We start from the raw sequence: 18458 nt of genomic DNA, 5'->3' as shown, positions 1-18458 counted from the left end.
TTGGTCAGCCAAGCTTCTCGGACTGCGGTGGAGCCCTCAGGTGGTATAACAGCAACCTTTGATACTTAACTGCTGCCCACAAAGACCTCCGCAGTCATTGGGAAGCGAATACAACGCATCTTGAGAGCCATAAAGTCGCGGATCATGCCGCAAGAAATCAACGCCGACTTCTTGAAGGGAACGCACGTCCTGAGGATTGCTGCGAGACAAGACATCATGGATTCGCTATCGCAACGGAAGACCAAGCTGACTGATAGCACCCAGAGCTTGGAAGGCGATAGTATGATGAAGTGGAAACGCGCGAAGAAAAATTCTAGAAACCCAAGACCTTCAACAACTGTGGATGCCCACTCGCTCTCGCGTTGGACCGTCCGTATGAGCCATTGACCGACAAATAGAGATGATGTTCCAGGGGATGTTCCAGCTCTCTGAAAGGGTCTTAATTTAAACTTTTCGAGAGAAAATGCGATCTATCTTTACTACATAAATTGACATTACACAGCTGCAGCCATGTTGTCAACCTTTAGGACATCATTCTGGTCGTCGTGAATTTCATTCACAGCCTTGAACGTGATTGCGCCAGTGTCACTTTCCTCTGTTGAGACAGGGCCGTTGGCGGCATATGCTGCGTCACTGCGATCCAGGAGCATTTCCAGATGCTTATCCGAGAGAACAACATCGTCCTTCGTCGCCAGCTGGATCCTCTCCCCGTCGTCCTGGGCCAACATCTCTGCAAGATCCGCAAGTGTCGCTGCTCGATCGGTCGCTGCACTGCCGCTCGTGTTCGAAGGAGGCTGCTTGAACTTGCCCTTATGGATGACCAACTTCTCCAATTTGCGCTTGCTGCTCGCCCGCTCAATGATCTTTCCTTCGATCGTGTTGGCTGTCACAAGGCGATAGATCATGACAGGTTTGGTTTGACCAATACGGTGCACGCGATCCTGCGCTTGCAAGTCCATTTGAGGATTCTAGTAGAAAAAAGAGGATGAATACCATGGTTAACGGACACATCTTCAGGCAGCTCAAATTCATTTCGAACGCGCTTTCTTGCGCCTTACCCAATCACTGTCGAAAATAATAACTGTGTCAGCCGATGTGAGGTTGATGCCCAGACCACCAGCACGTGTTGACAGCAGGAAGAGTTTGAGCTCTGGATTCCTGTTAAAGTCGCCAATCTGCTGCCGTCGATCATCCTGAGGTACAGCGCCATCGATGCGACAGCACACCCAGCCCTTGTAGATCTCAGCCCAGTCCTGAATAATATCCAACATCGTTGTGAACTGAGAAAAGATAAGGACCTTGTGTCCACGTTGGAAGAGTGCGTCCAAAAGGCGGTTCAGGACCAACATTTTTCCAGACGCATTCAAGAGATCCTCTGACAAAACAGGCATTCGCGTCTTTGGATCGATAGGCCAGTCAAATAGGAAGGGATGATTGCAGACCTTACGAAGCTGCATGACAACATTCATCAGCTTCATGTTCGTGACGGATTTGCTCGCCTTCTTGAAGTCCACCTCGCGTGCAGACAAGACGTCAGCATCCTCTCGCTTCTGAACTGCTTTTCCGTCTTCCAGGTCCTTAAAGTACTCTCTGTCAGACTTCTCGGCATACGATCTGACTGCACCTCGTGTCCGCTTGACTGCGTTCTCCGTCGTCTTCTCCTTTTGTTCCTCCTCAGCATCGATGATCGCATCCAGTTCTTCAACGGTAACGTCGTTCTCTGACACATCCGGTGCGACTTCTTCTGAGAGGTCCTTGGTTGCTGCTGCATCTACATCATCAGCTACTGAGGTTTCTGGTTTACTGGGAGGATCAATTCCGCACTTCCTCTGAATCAGGAAATTGCGGATATCGCGACTAAGGGCCGCATCGTACCACTTCTTCTGCTCAGGCGTCAACGGTGCATACAGCAAGTACTCCTTCTTCTTTGGCAGGGAATGTTCAACTAAGGGGAATGCGATATAAATGAATTCGGCGTAAGTAATCCACATCCTTCGAGACCAAACCACACAACTGTCAAGGTTAAATGGGCCGATCTCCGCTTACCATCGGTCTTTATGCGTCGCAGCAGGAAGGGTTTCAGGATATGGTGAAGGCTGGAGACGATGCCGCTTTGCGACTCCTCTCCCAAAATACGCTCCTGGCCTTCCTTGGCGTTAATATCCGAGAAATCAAACCATTCCTCAAAGCCTTCCCGATCATCAAAAATCTCTGGCAGTAAAAAGTTGAGCAGACTCCAGAGTTCGGACAGGTTGTTCTGGAGAGGCGTGCCAGTCAACAGCATGCGGTTGGCAGAATGATAGCTCTTAAGCTCACGAATGAGTTTGCAGTCCATGTTTTTGAGCCGGTGACCCTCGTCGACAATAATGTACTTCCACTGGAATCGCGAGAGAAATTTCCGATCCCTAATGATGATCTCGTACGAGGTGACGACAACTGGAAATGTCATATCCAGCTTCTTAAACTTGCGGTTCCGTTTATGTTCTCTCTCCTCCGGCTTTCCATGATACAGCTCGACAGGAACTCCAGGGACAAACCTGGAAGGCAAGAAATGGCGGGTAATACGACTGATGAGCACTTGACTGGCACACAGCAACAGCAACGGCCGAATCGTCAGTGCCCCTTACCTCTCGAATTCAATAATCCAGTTGGCGAGGGTTGACAGAGGAGCGACGATAAGAAACGGCCCCCAGACTCCCCTTTCACGAAGGTAAGCTAGAAATGAGATGGTTTGCAGTGTCTTTTACAGTCAAATGAAACGCAACGATTGTGAGTAAGAATATCGTCAAGAGACATAAACCTCGTCATAGAAAACGGAATATCGCTTGCCTTTCCAAGACCCATCTCGTCAGCCAAAATTCCATTGAGGCCGTTCTCGTAAAGACTGACCATCCATTCCACTCCTGCCAACTGATAGTCGCGAAGAATTCCTCCAGTCACCAACTTGGGCTGACGGGCGGAGATCACTGGCCTGTTGCTGACGGGTGCGGGAGCGATCTCCACAGCAGGCTCGCTAGCCTTCGTCTGCTTCTGTTTTTTCAAAACGTCCTTGTCGAGATAATCCGCAATATCGTAATGCGCATCGTCCGTCTTGCGCTTCTTGGCAGCGCCGACTACAGTAGCAGTGTTCTTCTTTGTTGTGGCCGATATCTGCTGCTCCTGTTTTGGTGGGTTTCGTGAGCTGGATCGCGTATTCACCACCGTGGAAGCGGGCTCGCCACCACTTACAGCTGATTTCCCCTTTTCGGATTCCCGCTTAGCCTCCTGTGCGGTAGCCTTGTCCCGAGCTTCCTTCTGCTGCTTCTCCAGCTTTTTGGCAAGGAAGTTGGCATACAAAGTCGATTTTTCGATCAAGAAATTCAGTCGTTGGAAGCGCTGCTTATTGACAGTGTCTGTGAACTCAGTGGCAGCCTATGTTTTCATCAATTGACCAGGAGACAACACATTGGAGCGATTAGAGCGGTTTGATTGATGGGTGTTGCCACCAATTTTTAATTTCAAAATACACACGGAGAGCAACAAGGAAGTGGAACCAACCTTTTCCTTCAGCTTGACAATCTTCTCCTCCTCCTTCTTCTTGCTCTCTTCCTCGAGCTTTTCCTCCTCAAGGCGCATGGACTCGGTGATAGTGCCATCGACTGAGGACTCGGCCGAGTCGGACGATGGAGTGCTAACACTCTATTTAGGAAGCATAGAAATAATGATGTTAGAGTTTGCCAACGCAGGTGCCTGAGATTAGCATTCATATAGTCGAATGTGTCTTCAAGAGGTGCATGAGAAAGAACAGCAGGGATGAGATATTACCGTCTCCTTGGGCGTAGATGCTCCGGACTCTGTCTTCATGACTTCTTAATGGGTTGAGAGGGAGTAGTTGTGCGAAAAAGAATCAAAGAGCACGGAGGGTGTGTTTTGTGCTCAGGCCCAGGGAAACACAACACAAAAACCTGCTCACCGGTCAATTGCATCCTGGATGTTTGTTTGCTACCACCCAGATCGCAATCAAAAGCCACACCACACCGCCCTCAACCTTGAGCAACTCCTATATTGTTCACATCACTGCCTCAAACACCCAAAGGAACACGATGCAGACAAAGCGAGAGCACACGAGTGCGCTAGACAAACCAGAAACAAAACGGACACGGATATCAAAGGATGAAGGTACTTGGCGAGAACGATCCTTTCACTCATTCTCTCAACCTTTTGTTTGTTAAATGTGCCAGCAACTGGAATATCCATTGATGAAGAATAAAATCCCCTCTCCCTCGCTTGCTCGATTCCTCCCTAGCCACACTCAGGAAACGTACGCCACTACGCCCTCCGACACTCGCTACAGACATCTACGTGACACAAACATCCAGCTACAAAGGCCAGTTCACTCGCGCTAAAAAGCTACTTGTCGAGGATGGACACCCGTTTATCATGCTTCACGCTATGGGCGCAGCAATTGAACGAGCCATTGGACTCGCCATGGGAATAAGCACCGCCTGTTCAGGTCAAGTTCGATGCCACGCCGAAACAGCAACCGTAGATCTGGTGGACGATGTCATCCCAGTCGACACGGAGAAGGACCTCGACACCAACACTCGTCAGAACTCTGCAGTACACATCAGGATAGAGATGGTGCAGCCCATGCCAGGAACACAAAAAGAATACGAGCGCACATCCGCCAATCAAGGAGATAGGAGAAGGCGGCGTTAGCCAGCATAGATGGCTCAACGTACATCTTCCCGCCAAAGACGACAACTTCAGCGGCGATACAAGACGCGGATAAACCTCTTATCTCGCACTTACAACCTGTACCATAGCTAATCGACGAATAAAGATAACAATTGTACATACATGAGATTAGGCCTGGAGGCATCTCTATCTCTATCTCTATCTGTTATTAAAAATTAAAAATGACCATATATCTATCGACTCGTGGCCTGCTCTGCCTCAAGGCGGATCTTCTCCCTCTTCTTGGCCGCCGCACGTCCCGCAATCACAGCAACGCCAGAAACAACAGACAGCATCCCCAGTTGCTGCTCGACAGCCGTAATATCCGTGCGGTTTGCGTCGCTCGCGTCGCCTGTCGCAGACATCATATCGCGAAGTGGTTTAGGGAGGTGTGGATGCATTTGTAGCAACGAGGCGTCACTCAGGTCAACCATTCCATTCTCTACGAACGGATCCAGGTTGTTAGAGCAGCACTGGTCCGTGTCTTCCGGCGACTCTGTGGTAGCCAGGAATGCTCCAGGTGACATTGGAGCCGAGTCCATTCGTCGAAGGAGATCATGAGACTCTGGAGGTGACTGTACGCATGAGTATCTCTTCAGCATGCTTAGTTCTTCGCAAAGAGTCTCGTGTCGAAAGGTGATCCGGATGTTGGGCACGTTGGTCTTGGCCATATCATTCCCCTGCACTCCTGGAAGGTACCACTTTTTGCCGATCCAGTACTTCTTAATCTTGTTTTCGAATCCAGAGTGCCGCACAGAGTTCCGTGAGATCTCACACATGTCCGCCCCAGATAGCTTCCAGATCTATTGTCGATGAAATAATCGAGCTTTAGTTGTTATTCCATAAGCTGATACAAAGACACATTGCAAACGACTCTTTACCTGAGCTGCAACACTATATTCCTCGATCAATGGTTCCCTAGTAAAATGAAACTGCAGCGGATCATCCGTACTCAAGCTGACATTTAGCCCTCTCTGAAAATACGTTGGGAAGGGGTTTCGATCATAATCCAGGAACAGGGCATTGTTGGACAAGGGTGACATCGCAATACCCATCTGCGTCAAATAGAACAAGTACTGCAGAACGGGCACCTTGCGGAGCAAAATCCCGTGCGAGATGCCAAAGGAGGTCAAGAACGCCGACGTCAAGTGATCCGTGTCGCCCGCCTCTCCGCAATGTGGTCTGAGCACAAACGTGTCTATAATGATTAAAACGGAACGGAACGTTGGTATTGGCAACTGACACATCGCAGTCGTTTCCACCGGTATAAGTACCGTTTGGTACTTACTGAATCGGCGCTTTTGTCGAAAGCTGTTGAGACTTGCCATGTTAGCAAACATGTAATAGATGTAGTAGCTGTACGGCGGATTCAAAGCTGTATTCCAGACACGCGGATATGGAAACTTCTTGTAGATTCTCCTCTCAGCTTTGGATTCATCATCCACGGAATCAAAACCAACCACGCGCTGAAGGAAGATATGGAGATTGGGATGACTGGATGGATCCCGCGTGACCTCGAACAATGGCTTGAAAATGTTGCTGATGATTTGCTCAAAGCTCTCGACTGTCTTCGTAGCCTTGTAAACGTTATAGAGACGAGGCACCTGGATCAGCCACCGTACGTTGAGAGAGAACAATTTGTTGTTGACCACCCAGTCTGCCAGTTTGTCCCATTCACTCTCGCTTCTGCCGTAGATCGAAATACGGTACTCCGCCATCTGGTACTTGCTCTGCTCCAGATCCGAAATGATTTCTGCAAGGCGATTTTCATAAGATAATGATAAATTGTGGTTAGAGAGATATGCAGTACACTCGCGATGTGCTATTATTGGAACAAGTAGCACCGCATACCTTTTGTAATCTCAGCCAAATACGAGCCCTTGATCTTGTTGTCGGTCTTCATAAAGATCTCGCGAAGACGTGATTCTCCGATGGGGTTATACTTCAGATTGAACTTATCGAAACGATGGAATGAATCCTTGTGGGCCTACGTTACCAATATTATTTATCAGACGACTTGTATTAGTGAAGATGCTTTCTGCATAACAGCTGTCTTCCAAAATAAAGACTACATCCGATACGTACATGCATGTCCAAGGTGTCGATGCTGAGATCGTATGAGGTCAATCTCAAACTCTGGAAGACTTCCTTTAACGTCAGCTCTTTGCCATCGCGGAAAATGACCACATCCTCAGGTGTCTTTCTCATCTTTGCCTTAATAAAGCGGAGCAAGTGCTTCTGAGTCATGCAGGAACTGTGGTGAACGTGCGTATCGACCTTTCGGACGTTGTAAAAGTCGCGATGCGGAACCCGCTTGGCTTCAGCCAGTTCTTCGTACTCGTTCAGTAGGATGTACATGTTCCATTTGCTCTCCAAATACTTGAGCCGGCGGAAAGCAAAGCTCTTGGTGGGTCCGTCAGAGGTCACAGAGAGTACAAAATCCAAGTCTTTAAAGTACTCTTTGGGCTTGGGAACATCGATAATAGGCTTCTTAGCTGCCAGATCCTCCTTTGAATTGTATACCTGTACGTCAGCATGTGGAAGCTGCTGTTAATACACAGGATGTTGTATTGGGCATATTCACTATGTCTATGATGCTCATCTCTCTTACCTGAAAGATACCACAATCGTCCATCTCAAAGACATGATCGCACAATCCAGGGATAGGAACCTCTTCCAGCACAAAATCACTGCCGACGCTCTCAGGTCCCTTAGGAACACGGCCATGGTGCTCAGTTGGAGGCCATGACGGAGGTGATGGTGGCGGATAGATAACCCAGTCTTCGCTGTCGCTAGGATTGTCACCTACTCTCTGACACGAGATCGCCATGTACTTCTCGCGCATATCGAGGCACTTTTGGAAGTCGGTGTAGAGTTCGCGCAACTCCTGCGTAACATCGTCTGTTGGTGTATAGTTAGGCTTTGTCTTGTCCTCTGCCTGGATTTCCTCGTCCATGACTCCGGTATCTGAGCCTATATTGCGCAGGTTCGGTGGATTGTCGAAAGAGTTGGTCGTGTCCATCGCAGTCGAAAGCGGGAAGGTAGGGTCTACATCTGTAGATCGGCTTGAAGGATTGTGTGTCTCATGCGCTAGATATTTGTTATCCTCCTACAGATATCATTTGGAGGGTCAATTAAGCGAAGCGACAGATCAAGCTCTGTCGACTCTACGCCGTTCGAAAAGTACCATGATGTTATTTCAGGAACCATACGCACCAGTTTCAGTGCCTTTTCATTATGATACGAATAAAAGGGTGATGTGTTTGCTGAGCTGCTGTCCGAGGCCCTCGACACATCATTATCGAGACGAATGTCCGGTACTTCAAAGGTGTCCTCATGCTGTTGTCCTGTGGTATCCGTGTGCGCCTTTGGAGCCTCTCCGTGGTTGTCAAAGTAGTTCTTGCTCATGCCAAAGTTGATTGTTGAATGAATGACCGATGAAGGGAACGAATGGGAAGTTGAAAAGAGCGTGAGTGAGAGGGAGAGGGTCGAGATAATCGCGAATCAATTGGAATGCCAAATGACATCAGTTTGTATTTTAGTTTCTATGCGCTACTCTAAAATGCGACATACATCGCGCTGAGCTGTCCGTGCCCTTCCATTCGCCGTTACCGCAGGAGTGTTCAACTATGTAGCTATGCTCGCTCAAAAGCGTCATGCATTCAGCACCAACATCACTATAATACTAATAAGCCTTATTAGCCTCCTGTTCACCGTCTCTGCCGGTCCTCGTCCTACAGCTGCTCCGTTAATGTCTGGCACCTTGTTGCCATTATACGTCGCACCACACAGCTGACGGAAAGCGTCCACATAGTTCTCCAGATGGTTCGCTTGCAAGGCATTCAACTGAACCTGCTGACTGGTCTTGGAGAAGCAGTCGATACAATACGGATAAGCATCTAGGGCCTTGAATGTGCAAATACACTTTAGGAACGGCAGCAGGGCCTCGTAGGTCGCGTTGGGTGTAGTTGCAAACCCATTCGAGTTGGCAATGACATTACAGCGAGAGAGGGTCGGAAACATGCCGTAGCATGTCGGGCACGAAGAGATGTTCTGAGGAAACTGTGCTGGGGTCGTAGGCAGAGGCAGGGGTGTAGCGACCGTAAGGGGGAAGCCACCTGCAGCCGGAGTAGTGTAGGGTTGCACAAAGGCCGGCGCTGACGGTGTTGTTGGGGTAGATGGAGGTAGAGATGGAACAGGAGGCATAATGGCCGTAGTAGTGCCGTTAGCAGCGAGAGCCGAGTTCTTTCCTCCGGTTGTTTGGTTCGATGTCGCAGTAGGTTTTGGTTCATCTGTGGTCACAATGTAGGATGGAAGGATATCCGAGCTGATGATGACAGCTTCAGACGGCACGGTCACCACGCTGTCCCCATTGAAGATTTGTCCATGGATGACTGAGGGATGGAATGAAACGGAAAGGAACAGAAGGGCGACGAGCAGAACCACAAAAGAGGTTCTTGACGGAATCCTTGAAGACATTTTCTAGGGAGGAGCTGTGGGAAGCGGATGCCGGGATTTCAGCAAGGCGGCGACGTTGATGAACAAGAGAAATGAAGGCAAAAGATTGAGGCAAGGGAAGCGTACGGAGTAAGAGAAGAGCTACCATACCAGAAGAGTGGCTGCCGGCAGCACTAGAAAAGGCAGGCCCCCATCTCCAACTCGGTGAAGTCTCTCGCCCGGTACTTCCTCCCACTTTAACAGGTCTATCATAGCCAGGATAAATTTAATCAAATCCAGGAGCTGTGTGTTCAAGGGGACATCCCACCTTGAAAGGAGGCTGCAGAAGGAGACAACAGTGCTCAATAGACAGCATTAGTCCTGGAGGGATGCATTGAGGTGGAGCCCTATAGGCAGGTCGTTCCTCGGACGTGTGCAAGAATACAAGGAGGGAACTCAATGGCGCGCTTTCGTTCAACGCCTTTTCTTTTTACCTTGTGCCGCTGCAGCCGATACTGAGGGCTGAAGTGAACCTCTTAGGGACAACGTTCTATTCTTTTATTGCGCGTTTCGCCCCCTGTCTCAGAATAATTTGTTCACGCTTTCGTTTTCAAAGAAACGTTAAGGGCAAATGCAGCTGCTGAAGACGCCCACCATTTTCCTTTGCCTCTGCATTCATCTTCCTTTCTCCTCCATCTCTTCTCCTTCCCCCCTGCACTGGAAATATGAAGAACCCTCCTAACCCTCCTATCGCAATGTTTCTCGTCATTCGAAGACTGCGCGAACAAGATCGTGCTATATCACTAAGCCTTGCCCTTCAGGAGATCAAATGCGTCTACGAAACCAGGAGATTCACCATCGTCCCTATTATTCTCGCTGATCTATCAGCCCTCCATTACCTCAATACCGTCTGGTACCTCAAAGACAGGGGTCCTGGGCTCCTATCCAAGTCGCTAGCCTATCGAGATGAAGTTTTGTCAGGGCGTTCGGAGCGCAGCTTCAGAAATGCCTTACGAGTAACGCCCAAGAGGTTCGACTTCACAAAACAAGAGGTGGTGGGCTTATACTATGATACAACTCAGAGTGGCTCTCCATCGATTCAACCGCTATGGATTCTTATCTTCACTTGATGTTGTTGCCCGGAACTTGAGGCATCGACGCTGGCTCCACTAAGAAGTATAGTGCGCGATATATCGGGACGCGTTAATGTAGCTCGAGCCAAGGTTGAGCACGCGATCAGATTGCTTTAAAGTCAATTCCGGCCCCTTAGTGATTTACGTATCCACATCAATAGCAACCAGTGTTCATGAAGCTGTCGAACGTGGATAACTATAGACTTCGGCAGTGGCCAGGACCTCGAAATGGAGGTCTTCTTAACACCAACACGACCAGATGTATGAGATATTCACATTACAGAAGCTATACTTTTATTTTTGTGTACAGGTCGCCATCCACGTGATGTCTCAGGTATGGGTTCAGAACCTATTTCGCACTCCTTCAACTGCTTCGACCCTCCAGCAGACGGACAGACAAAGGAAGCAACCATGGATTCAACAGGCAAGACGGCAACGGCATCAGGAGCAATGGACTCGACGCTTTACTACAAGGCCGTAGGCTCGATCGCCATATACTTCGCAACGGTCATTTCAGCTCTCGTTGTGTGCATCACCCGGACAAGGTTCTCGGCCAGCAATGCGATCTACATCCTCATCGCCGTCAGCTCACTTCTCACCACCTGGTACTATATCCTCTCCTGGTTCAAGAAGGAGTATGAGGCACACGGAAGTAACCTCGACCGGTTTATTCTTGAGTCCGACCTCTTGTAAGTACAATTACTCGTTTTTCTTTGACACAGTTTTACGAAATGCTGTCCGTCTATCCTTGCAGTTAACCGACACTAACCTTGTTTCTTTTTCTTTTTTTCTTTCTAGTGTCCAAGCATATGCAATTGTCACCAACACCCTCCCCAAATGGTGGTGGAGCAGCCAACTCCTCATCCTCACCGGCACCGCCTTAACCTGCTGGTCCGTCGAAGGCCAATCCCTCCGACTCGAAACCACTACCCTTAACCAGCAAAACAAACGCTCCTCCCCTCAGCAACCCACGAAATCCTGGACTCCGACCTGGTGGTTCGTCCTCCTCGGCTTCTTCGGCTCCATGTCCGTCGGTGGGCCCCTCTTTCTTGCCCAACTTGATCCCACAAAAAAAACTCGCCCCCACGCCCGCACCGTACCTTTGTTCCTCGCGCTCCTGATCCTCCTTGGCGAGGTTAGCGTCATCGCCACACCCTTCTTTCCAACCATGACCACGAGCTTCAAGTATAACTTGATCCTCACCCACGCGTTCTTTCTGGTCCCCTCGCTCCTGCGCTTCAACCCCGATGCCCAGAAGCGCTTCTTGACGGTTAGCCTCCCAGTCCTATACTTCGTCCTGGCTCTGATCGCGCTTGTCAGTCACGTCATGTACACGCTTCCGTTTGTATTCTCACCCATCATGCAGCCCAGTACTCTTTACCGGGCACTCTGGTTCAACCATTGTCAGACCTCCATCAGTGCCGACCTGGTCTTCAACAATCTTCTGGCGGCCGTGTACATGTTCCAGTCGAGTCGGCAACTGGGCAAGCCTCATGTTGCAGTCATCTTGACCCTGGTCATGCCCATACTTTCCGTCAGCACTGTTTTACCGCTTTATCTTGGATGGAAGGAACGTCAATCCGTCGTCAAAGAGACTGTAAAACCCAAGAAGGCATAGCATATGCCTCAACTTTCCCCCTTCATGTATTCAGGGATTATATCTATAGCAAACAAACATCTTTTTTGGCGATTTTTTTCTATTGACTAAACGCGACAGATTTTGTGTGCAAGTTCAAATGAATTTTAGTGGACATGGCGCTGCTTGATTTTGCTCTTTGCAGATCTTCGTGTGGAATTGTTCCACGCGGATGAGAATACCCACCTCTTCGACAACGTCCTCGATGCTCCTGCACCCTCATCGCTACTGCTACCACTAATTTAACTGTTACTGTTGGCGCTCAAATGCAAGTTGGGCGCAGATCGACTACGACCCTTCGTGATCTTAGTTGCTGGTGTAGACATCACAGATGACGGGATGCTATTGATGCTGCTTGTAAAAGTCATAGTCGTACCGGTGACCTGATCAGCCCAGTTTGATGAGTTGGTCTCGCGTCGTCGCATAATAAATTTGGTGGGAGAGGAGGGGATATACTTTGAGAGACTCGAAAGTGTCTGCGAGGTGGACTGGCCTGTTTTGGCCTTGTACCCGAAAGGGACTATTGCGCCGGAGAAGGCAAAGGCGGAGATCTCTTCCTGGAGCTAGTGCCAAATGTTGTCGCAACAGTCGTCCTGCCATCCCTATGAAATCCTTCTTGAATCAGGCTGTCTGACCTCGGACTCACTCTATAGTCAAGGCTTCTCATCTCATCCTCGTCACAGTCAGCCAAGACCTCTTGCTCCTCATGATCAGTCGGAGGCGTCATTGACCGTTTGCCTTGTTGTGCCCCAGTTCTTGGTGGGCTTATACCCCGGATGCCTCGACCGGGGGCCGTAGACATCTTGATGGGTAGAGATGCCTTGCGTGGTGAATTCTCTGGTGTTGGGAGGCCTGTTGTTCGAGCAGTATCAGCCGGCGCAGCCGTTTGCGTCTTCTTCAAATATTCCGCACTGCTATCCTTGCGCACCCCTGCGGCTGTTGGGTTAAGGTCTGGCGACGATAAATGAATTGAACTAATAGACCGGGTCGAGTCTGTTTGAGAGCGCGTCAAATGAGGCAGGGTGATAACAGGAGGGGCGTTGTTGTTTGTTAAAGGCGGCAGGAATTGTTTGGTGGGATCCATATTCATGACCTGGATGGATCCACCCGTACACCCAACGATAAGTCTGCTGGCGTCCGCATCTATACACATCACTCCATGACCGTAACCGACAGACATGTCCTGGATAGCAATGTTCTTGGGCGACAACAGCGCAGGCGTTGTAGTAGAGTTGTAAGTCTTGCTTGGATCAATGATGTCCCTTGTCAATGTCACAGTTGCGAGTTTAGCCGGTGAACTGCGGGAGCCCACAATCAGAAGAGGAGGGTCATGGTGAGAGACCTTGCCGCACCACATGTCCGTTGTCATGCTCAGGATTACTGTGAGGCACGGCTTGATCCTTGTCTCCACTGCCACGCCATAGGCTACTGTTTTACTGGCAGAGTCCGGCAAAAGCGTTATGCTTGAGGCGTCTGAGGGCAAAAAATAGAAGTGCGACGATCCTTCGCTAGAGAAATCAGGGCCAGTAGGCGTCACAAGCAGGGTTGTAGTAGACTTCGATGAAGATCCTGACATGCGTCGCGAAGTCAAAGACGGTGACTTGTGCTGGAGCTCAGTTTCCAGATTGCTGCCTTGTCCGTGAGTGGTGCCGCAGCTGGAAGGTGAGACTGAGGATATAAATGATTGACGGAATAAGCCTTGGGATTGCCATTGGTTCTGTTACTGTCCATAACGCTGCTTCTGGCGCTGGACCAAGGTGTCCATATGCTCAAGCTGCCACACGTAAACTTTTTTGTTGGTGGCTGTCAAGAGCATCCTGTCGTGTAATTGCGACCACTGTAACGGCGATCTCCGCGGGACTTCGAACAGCTTGACCTGGTGCAGCAATGTCTTGGATGGGATATCGAACACGCGAAGGGTCGCGTCAATGCAGAATGTGTATACAGTGCTGCTATGTAGATGCACTCCTAGGATCTATCGCGCAAGGAAAATACAGATCGACGCATAAGGAACGAATCCGCTTACTCTGCTACATCTCTATATAGACTCAAGGAATAAACATCACATACCGCTTCGTTATGGGCGCGGAAGCTGGCAAGTTTGCGTCCATTACTCCAATCCCACACCAGGGCTGTCTGATCAAACCCTGCCGTGACCAAGCACTCCTCATTGATCGCTAGCGCACGTACTCCCTTTCGGTGACCCGTTAAGACTCGCATGTTCATGGGACCATGCAGCGACCACACCTTGACAAGCCTACAGTCCAGATGCATCTCCAAGGTTAGGAAGTCGATCATTTCTCTGTCCTCTTAGTAGTATCACTAAAGAGGAGGAGCATTAATATGCAGAGTGGTATCCTAGATACGAAATGGTTATGCTTACCCAATATCAGTAAACGCTGCGACGGCCACTCCTCCTCCGTCCATGTTGGCGTCGACAAGCATCTCTACGCAGCTCACGGATGAATTAGCCTCCCAGGTCTTGATACACCGGCCTGTAGCTGCCTCCCATAGGCGAACCTTTTCATCGTATCCGCCGCTGATAATCCATTCACCGCGAATTTTCATCGATGTGACATAGTTTGTATGACCCAACATTGGGTGTACCGAAGCTGGTTTGCCCTTGTTCCAGCGAACACTTCGCTCATTGAGCCTGCAAAGTTGCTTCCAGTTCATTTTCGATCCATCTGTTGATTCCAGCGGTACAGGTTCCTCAGCAAAGGTGAGTCATTTAACTGCTGACGCAACAACACTGTATGCCATTGCCTTGCGCTGCCAATCGCGCGAAGACCTGTTGATAGAATATGCGAAGGATAATAGGTAGAATGTAGCACGATCATCTGAATTCAAGTAAATGTACAATTAAAAAAAACTGTTCCCTTACCGTTCTGCAGCTTGCGAGGTCCCCAAAGGGCAAATGCATCATGATGAGTATGGAGATAGATAAGGGGAGCTTTTTCAAGAGATCAAACCCGACAACTTGACCGTGCTGAGCAGAAATTCGTTGCTGCAATCGATAAGTTTCTCGGAGTGTACAGCTCGCTACAATCGCGTCGGATCTAGGGGATGCACATCAGAAGAGGATTATTATATGTTCATAATAGATAAATAGAATATCCAACGACAATGCCAAGTGCCGATACTTACAGTTGTTTCTTGTCATTCTATCTTATGTTTTGAATGAGCGGAGCCAGGGTAGTGGGGTTTTCCTGTAGCATCTGGATTGTTTCACATCGCGAATAGTCCTCCCATGTGTACTGCCAACCTCTTACAGCCCGCTGGGTATCCTGTAAGGCTGTATCCACCGAGCTCTGCTTTCCGTCCAATACCATATTGAGTACAGCAATATTCTCCAATAACATTTGTACACCGGCATCTAAGGCGTTGGTTTTAACACGCTGTGCAGCGATCTGATCCAGGAGCGCTTCATAGAAGCTTGACTTCTCTTTAATCGACATTTCTTCCGAAAGGTCCAGTGGCGATAGGTCGTGTGTAGGCAGCGCTGGATCGCGAACAAGACCTGATGCTGTCCCTGCCTTATTTGTGCAAGAGTCGACAATGATTGGGGCTTCTGTATATGTCTTCCAAGGGCGCGTGAGCTTTGGGTGCGACAGAACAACGCTCTTCTCTTGTGTGAGCTGAATGGAACGGTGATACTGAAGAGGCAATGGCTGCTGTTGTTCTTGCTGATCCGACGCCAGCTTCAGCTTGCTTTGTTGCTGAAGATAATTATTGGCGAAAGGAGAATGGTATGGCTCCGGAAAGAAGTGTTGCTGGAAAGAAATACGATTTAGAGGATGATTGCCGTAGTAAGGTTGCGTGGGATGATGGAACAACGGAGTGCGGGGGCATTCGCTGGAGTTTTGCCTCTCCTCATGCACGTCAGGGGCCGTTTCGTAAAGATGGCTTCGCTCCTGCGACTCGAGGTGATGCTGTATTTGAAGAAGGCTGGAATTTAAGGCGGAAGGAGAACTGGACGAGATCGGAAATACCGGAGAAGACAACGAAGCTCCAGAGAACACCGTATCATACGAATACATGCTGGCAGCTGGCTGACGGCTTGTTTGCTGTTGAGGCTGCTGCTGCAGATGATGCGAGCGACTACTGGACATGGTATAGAGTGTGAGCGGGAAAGAGCCAGGCATATTTAGAGCGGTATCCGTTGCAGATTACTACTCTTGTAGGGAATCAAATAACCTGCTGAGATTCGCCTGTTTTTTCCTTCAGGAGATAGGAGACTGGGGAAAACGACAAAGACTTGGAAATTGCTATCCTGGGTTGTATGACACCAGAGGGGTAAAGGTGCGGTGGAGAGGAATTGGCGGCAAGTTATTAATAATCATTTGCACTCTCGAACGCTGTCAAAGTGCATGAAGCCATACATGAATCCCGAAAACGTGGAGATACATAAGCAAGCAGCAACACAAGAAAACCGATATCGATCGGACGAGCAGTTTCATACAACGAAACTCGAGTCAATTCACGCTACACATGCATGCAAACACTGAAGAAGAATGAAAAGCCAGTGCTTCACAATGCAAATCTGTAGCCTGTTCCTATGGCCAAGTTGGGCATTGAGGTATTGACAGGTACATTGGTCCAGAAAGGAGTCAATAGCACACACATACGGGTGCTTCTATCAGCTCCTGGAGCGACGACAAAGGATCAAAGTTGCACTTCACTCAATCTTCTTCTGAAATGAAGAACCACTGCTTGCGACGGGTGTTGTTGTTCTTCACTGGTGTTAGCGTACCTTTTTTGAAATAGGACGGACCAAGAGGCGTCAATCCTTGGGCGGCGTGTTTATATATGGAGTTGATTGTACTCGACGAGAACGACGGGTACAAGCCAAGCCAAAGGAAGTCGGCTTGGGGTTGTTTATTATCGGCGCTTGTGCCACTGGAAGAAGAATCGTTGGAGGGAGGGATGAAAGAGATAAGAGACAGTGAGGAAAAGTGCAGTATCACATCAGGGTATTTTATACAAAGGCGGTGTGCAGCACCGTCTCTCGCCCAAAGGCTTTGTCATGTCATGCTACGGTGTGTGGAAATGTACACCTGCAGATATAACAGGACATGGCAAAGGCAGACTATAACATCCAAATATGTACATTGACACACTCTCGCAGCCATCTGCAGTTTATGTACTTTTTGAGGTTGTGGAGAAAGGAGTATTTTTGTTGTTTTCATGTTTATGGGTCTGTTATGAATGAACCGTCAATCGGGCGAGGATTACATGAATCGACGCACGGCGGATCATACACAAAAAACGACAGTAGGAGCTCTTACATGACGGTGCTTCTTACAAATTAGTCGATGCGATGTGAAAAAGATAGTTCTCTTTCTTTCGTGTACGCGTTTTCACCAGCCAATGGGAGGACGTCTGCTATGCAGAGCAGTTCTCTAGGGCGCTCGCGTCAATGCATTGGAGGTCATTTGCATGTCCATACCGCATGAAGTACGGCTGCAGTGTCTCTGAACGAACCGTGCTGGGATGCATCCATATCCATTGTCCCTGCATTTTCTTCCATCCGCAAAAGAAAAAAGAACATACTAAAGGCATGCTTTCTATATCCATCTTGCTGTGTCATTCCAACTGATCATGATAACCCGCCACGTTGTTGTCAGGTTTATTTATTCAAACGAGAGAAAGTGTGGGTCTATGGGTGTTGCAACTGCTCACACAACTATGCCTCAGTTGTTTTGGCAATCTCGGCGGGTGTCTTGGTGTTCAGGGACAGGGCATGAAGGCCTGCTTCAAAGTCCTTGTTCAGGGCTCCATAGACCATGCGGTGACGCTGCATCGTGGTCTTGCCAGCAAAGGCCTCGGAGACAACATTGACTCTGTTTTAACGAGTTTAGCAGAAAATAAGGACACGTCAGGTAAGGAATACGGGCTTATCGAGTGGAAATGGCGAATAGCAATCAGTCACTCCTGGAGGCATTCTGTACCTGAAATGGGTCTCCTTGCTGGTCACGCCACGCATAGCAGAATGGTGAGCGTGCTTGGAGCTGTCATTGATGATCTCCAACGAGCTGGGGTTCAGGAACTCTGTGAGCTATATATCCCATGTAGCAATTGATCACAGAAAATCAGCACTCAGTTATGAGTTGTATTCATATCTTATTAGTTGGAAGAACATCGGCGTATTAGCGCGTACAGTGGTGCGGATGCTGGCGGTGACGGGACCCTCTTCCTGCTGTGAAGCCATAGTGGAATGGTGGAATGATCTCGAGGAAGAAACAGCAGCGAGAGAGGAGGCGAGGGTGCGTGTGACGGTAGGGACTCGTTTCGAATGAGCAGCAAGGGCAGACAGTGCGATCATTGAAGCTGCCGGTCAGGGTGGGTTGCGGATGCAAGGTGTTCAGGAAAGTGATGTGGATGCCAACTGCGATGCGTCTCTCTGTTGCAAAAAAGGTCGGATCCGAGCTCTGAAACTGGGAATTGAACTTGCATTCAATTAAAAGAGGGATGCGCAATTACAGAGTGTGAGGGATCTGTATATGCGAGACTCACATTCCATCGTGTCCCGCCAA

At 49.1% G+C, this 18458-nt stretch overlaps 8 protein-coding genes across 8 annotated transcripts; 2 read left to right on the top strand and 6 right to left on the bottom strand.

Moving 5' to 3' along the window:
- Positions 1–440: 440 nt before the first annotated feature.
- BC939DRAFT_134245 (SNF2 family N-terminal domain-containing protein) lies at positions 441–3948 on the bottom strand. The gene is made up of 7 exons (XM_051550093.1): positions 3805–3948; positions 3538–3678; positions 2830–3411; positions 2628–2740; positions 2047–2537; positions 1059–1945; positions 441–968 (listed from the first exon to the last, which is right to left on the bottom strand). The coding sequence occupies exons 1-7, from the start codon at positions 3841–3843 to the stop codon at positions 495–497; spliced, it is 2727 nt and encodes a 908-aa protein (XP_051412892.1). The 5' UTR covers positions 3844–3948; the 3' UTR covers positions 441–494.
- On the top strand, positions 3919–4842 carry BC939DRAFT_449171 (ribonuclease P protein subunit p20-like protein). Its single transcript, XM_051555344.1, has 2 exons — positions 3919–4158; positions 4286–4842. Exons 1-2 carry the CDS (start codon positions 4083–4085, stop codon positions 4696–4698), a joined length of 489 nt encoding a protein of 162 aa, XP_051412891.1. The 5' UTR covers positions 3919–4082; the 3' UTR covers positions 4699–4842.
- BC939DRAFT_449169 (uncharacterized protein) lies at positions 4832–8192 on the bottom strand. The gene is made up of 7 exons (XM_051555343.1): positions 7933–8192; positions 7328–7825; positions 6802–7239; positions 6568–6703; positions 6005–6469; positions 5598–5914; positions 4832–5519 (listed from the first exon to the last, which is right to left on the bottom strand). The coding sequence occupies exons 1-7, from the start codon at positions 8122–8124 to the stop codon at positions 4911–4913; spliced, it is 2655 nt and encodes an 884-aa protein (XP_051412890.1). The 5' UTR covers positions 8125–8192; the 3' UTR covers positions 4832–4910.
- Positions 8193–8252: 60 nt separating this feature from the next.
- On the bottom strand, positions 8253–9302 carry BC939DRAFT_449168 (uncharacterized protein). The gene has a single exon (XM_051555342.1). The coding sequence runs from the start codon at positions 9193–9195 to the stop codon at positions 8371–8373; it is 825 nt and encodes a 274-aa protein (XP_051412889.1). The 5' UTR covers positions 9196–9302; the 3' UTR covers positions 8253–8370.
- Positions 9303–10453: 1151 nt separating this feature from the next.
- BC939DRAFT_134214 (uncharacterized protein) lies at positions 10454–11944 on the top strand. The gene is made up of 3 exons (XM_051550092.1): positions 10454–10975; positions 11085–11421; positions 11542–11944. The coding sequence occupies exons 1-3, from the start codon at positions 10623–10625 to the stop codon at positions 11902–11904; spliced, it is 1053 nt and encodes a 350-aa protein (XP_051412888.1). The 5' UTR covers positions 10454–10622; the 3' UTR covers positions 11905–11944.
- A 27-nt stretch (positions 11945–11971) lies between these two features.
- BC939DRAFT_449166 (uncharacterized protein) lies at positions 11972–13654 on the bottom strand. The gene is made up of 2 exons (XM_051555341.1): positions 12109–13654; positions 11972–11990 (listed from the first exon to the last, which is right to left on the bottom strand). The coding sequence occupies exon 1, from the start codon at positions 13496–13498 to the stop codon at positions 12443–12445; it is 1056 nt and encodes a 351-aa protein (XP_051412887.1). The 5' UTR covers positions 13499–13654; the 3' UTR covers positions 11972–11990; positions 12109–12442.
- Positions 13655–15086: 1432 nt separating this feature from the next.
- Positions 15087–16224, bottom strand: BC939DRAFT_515383 (uncharacterized protein; the record flags this gene model as incomplete). Its single annotated transcript, XM_051561143.1, has 1 exon — positions 15087–16224. Exon 1 carries the CDS (start codon positions 16065–16067, stop codon positions 15087–15089), a length of 981 nt encoding a protein of 326 aa, XP_051412886.1. The 5' UTR covers positions 16068–16224.
- A 1275-nt stretch (positions 16225–17499) lies between these two features.
- Positions 17500–18378, bottom strand: BC939DRAFT_449163 (bola-like protein-domain-containing protein). Its single transcript, XM_051555340.1, has 3 exons — positions 18083–18378; positions 17874–17980; positions 17500–17765 (listed from the first exon to the last, which is right to left on the bottom strand). The coding sequence occupies exons 1-3, from the start codon at positions 18245–18247 to the stop codon at positions 17609–17611; spliced, it is 429 nt and encodes a 142-aa protein (XP_051412885.1). The 5' UTR covers positions 18248–18378; the 3' UTR covers positions 17500–17608.
- Between the last annotated feature and the right edge of the window lie 80 nt (positions 18379–18458).

The sequence above is a fragment of the Gamsiella multidivaricata genome (genome assembly GCF_025024155.1).
Source record: "Gamsiella multidivaricata strain RSA 2152 chromosome Unknown BC939scaffold_27, whole genome shotgun sequence".
Classification (NCBI taxonomy): domain Eukaryota; kingdom Fungi; phylum Mortierellomycota; class Mortierellomycetes; order Mortierellales; family Mortierellaceae; genus Gamsiella; species Gamsiella multidivaricata.
The sequence above is the reverse complement of the archived record's forward strand: the minus strand, read 5'-3'. Positions and strand labels throughout refer to the sequence as shown.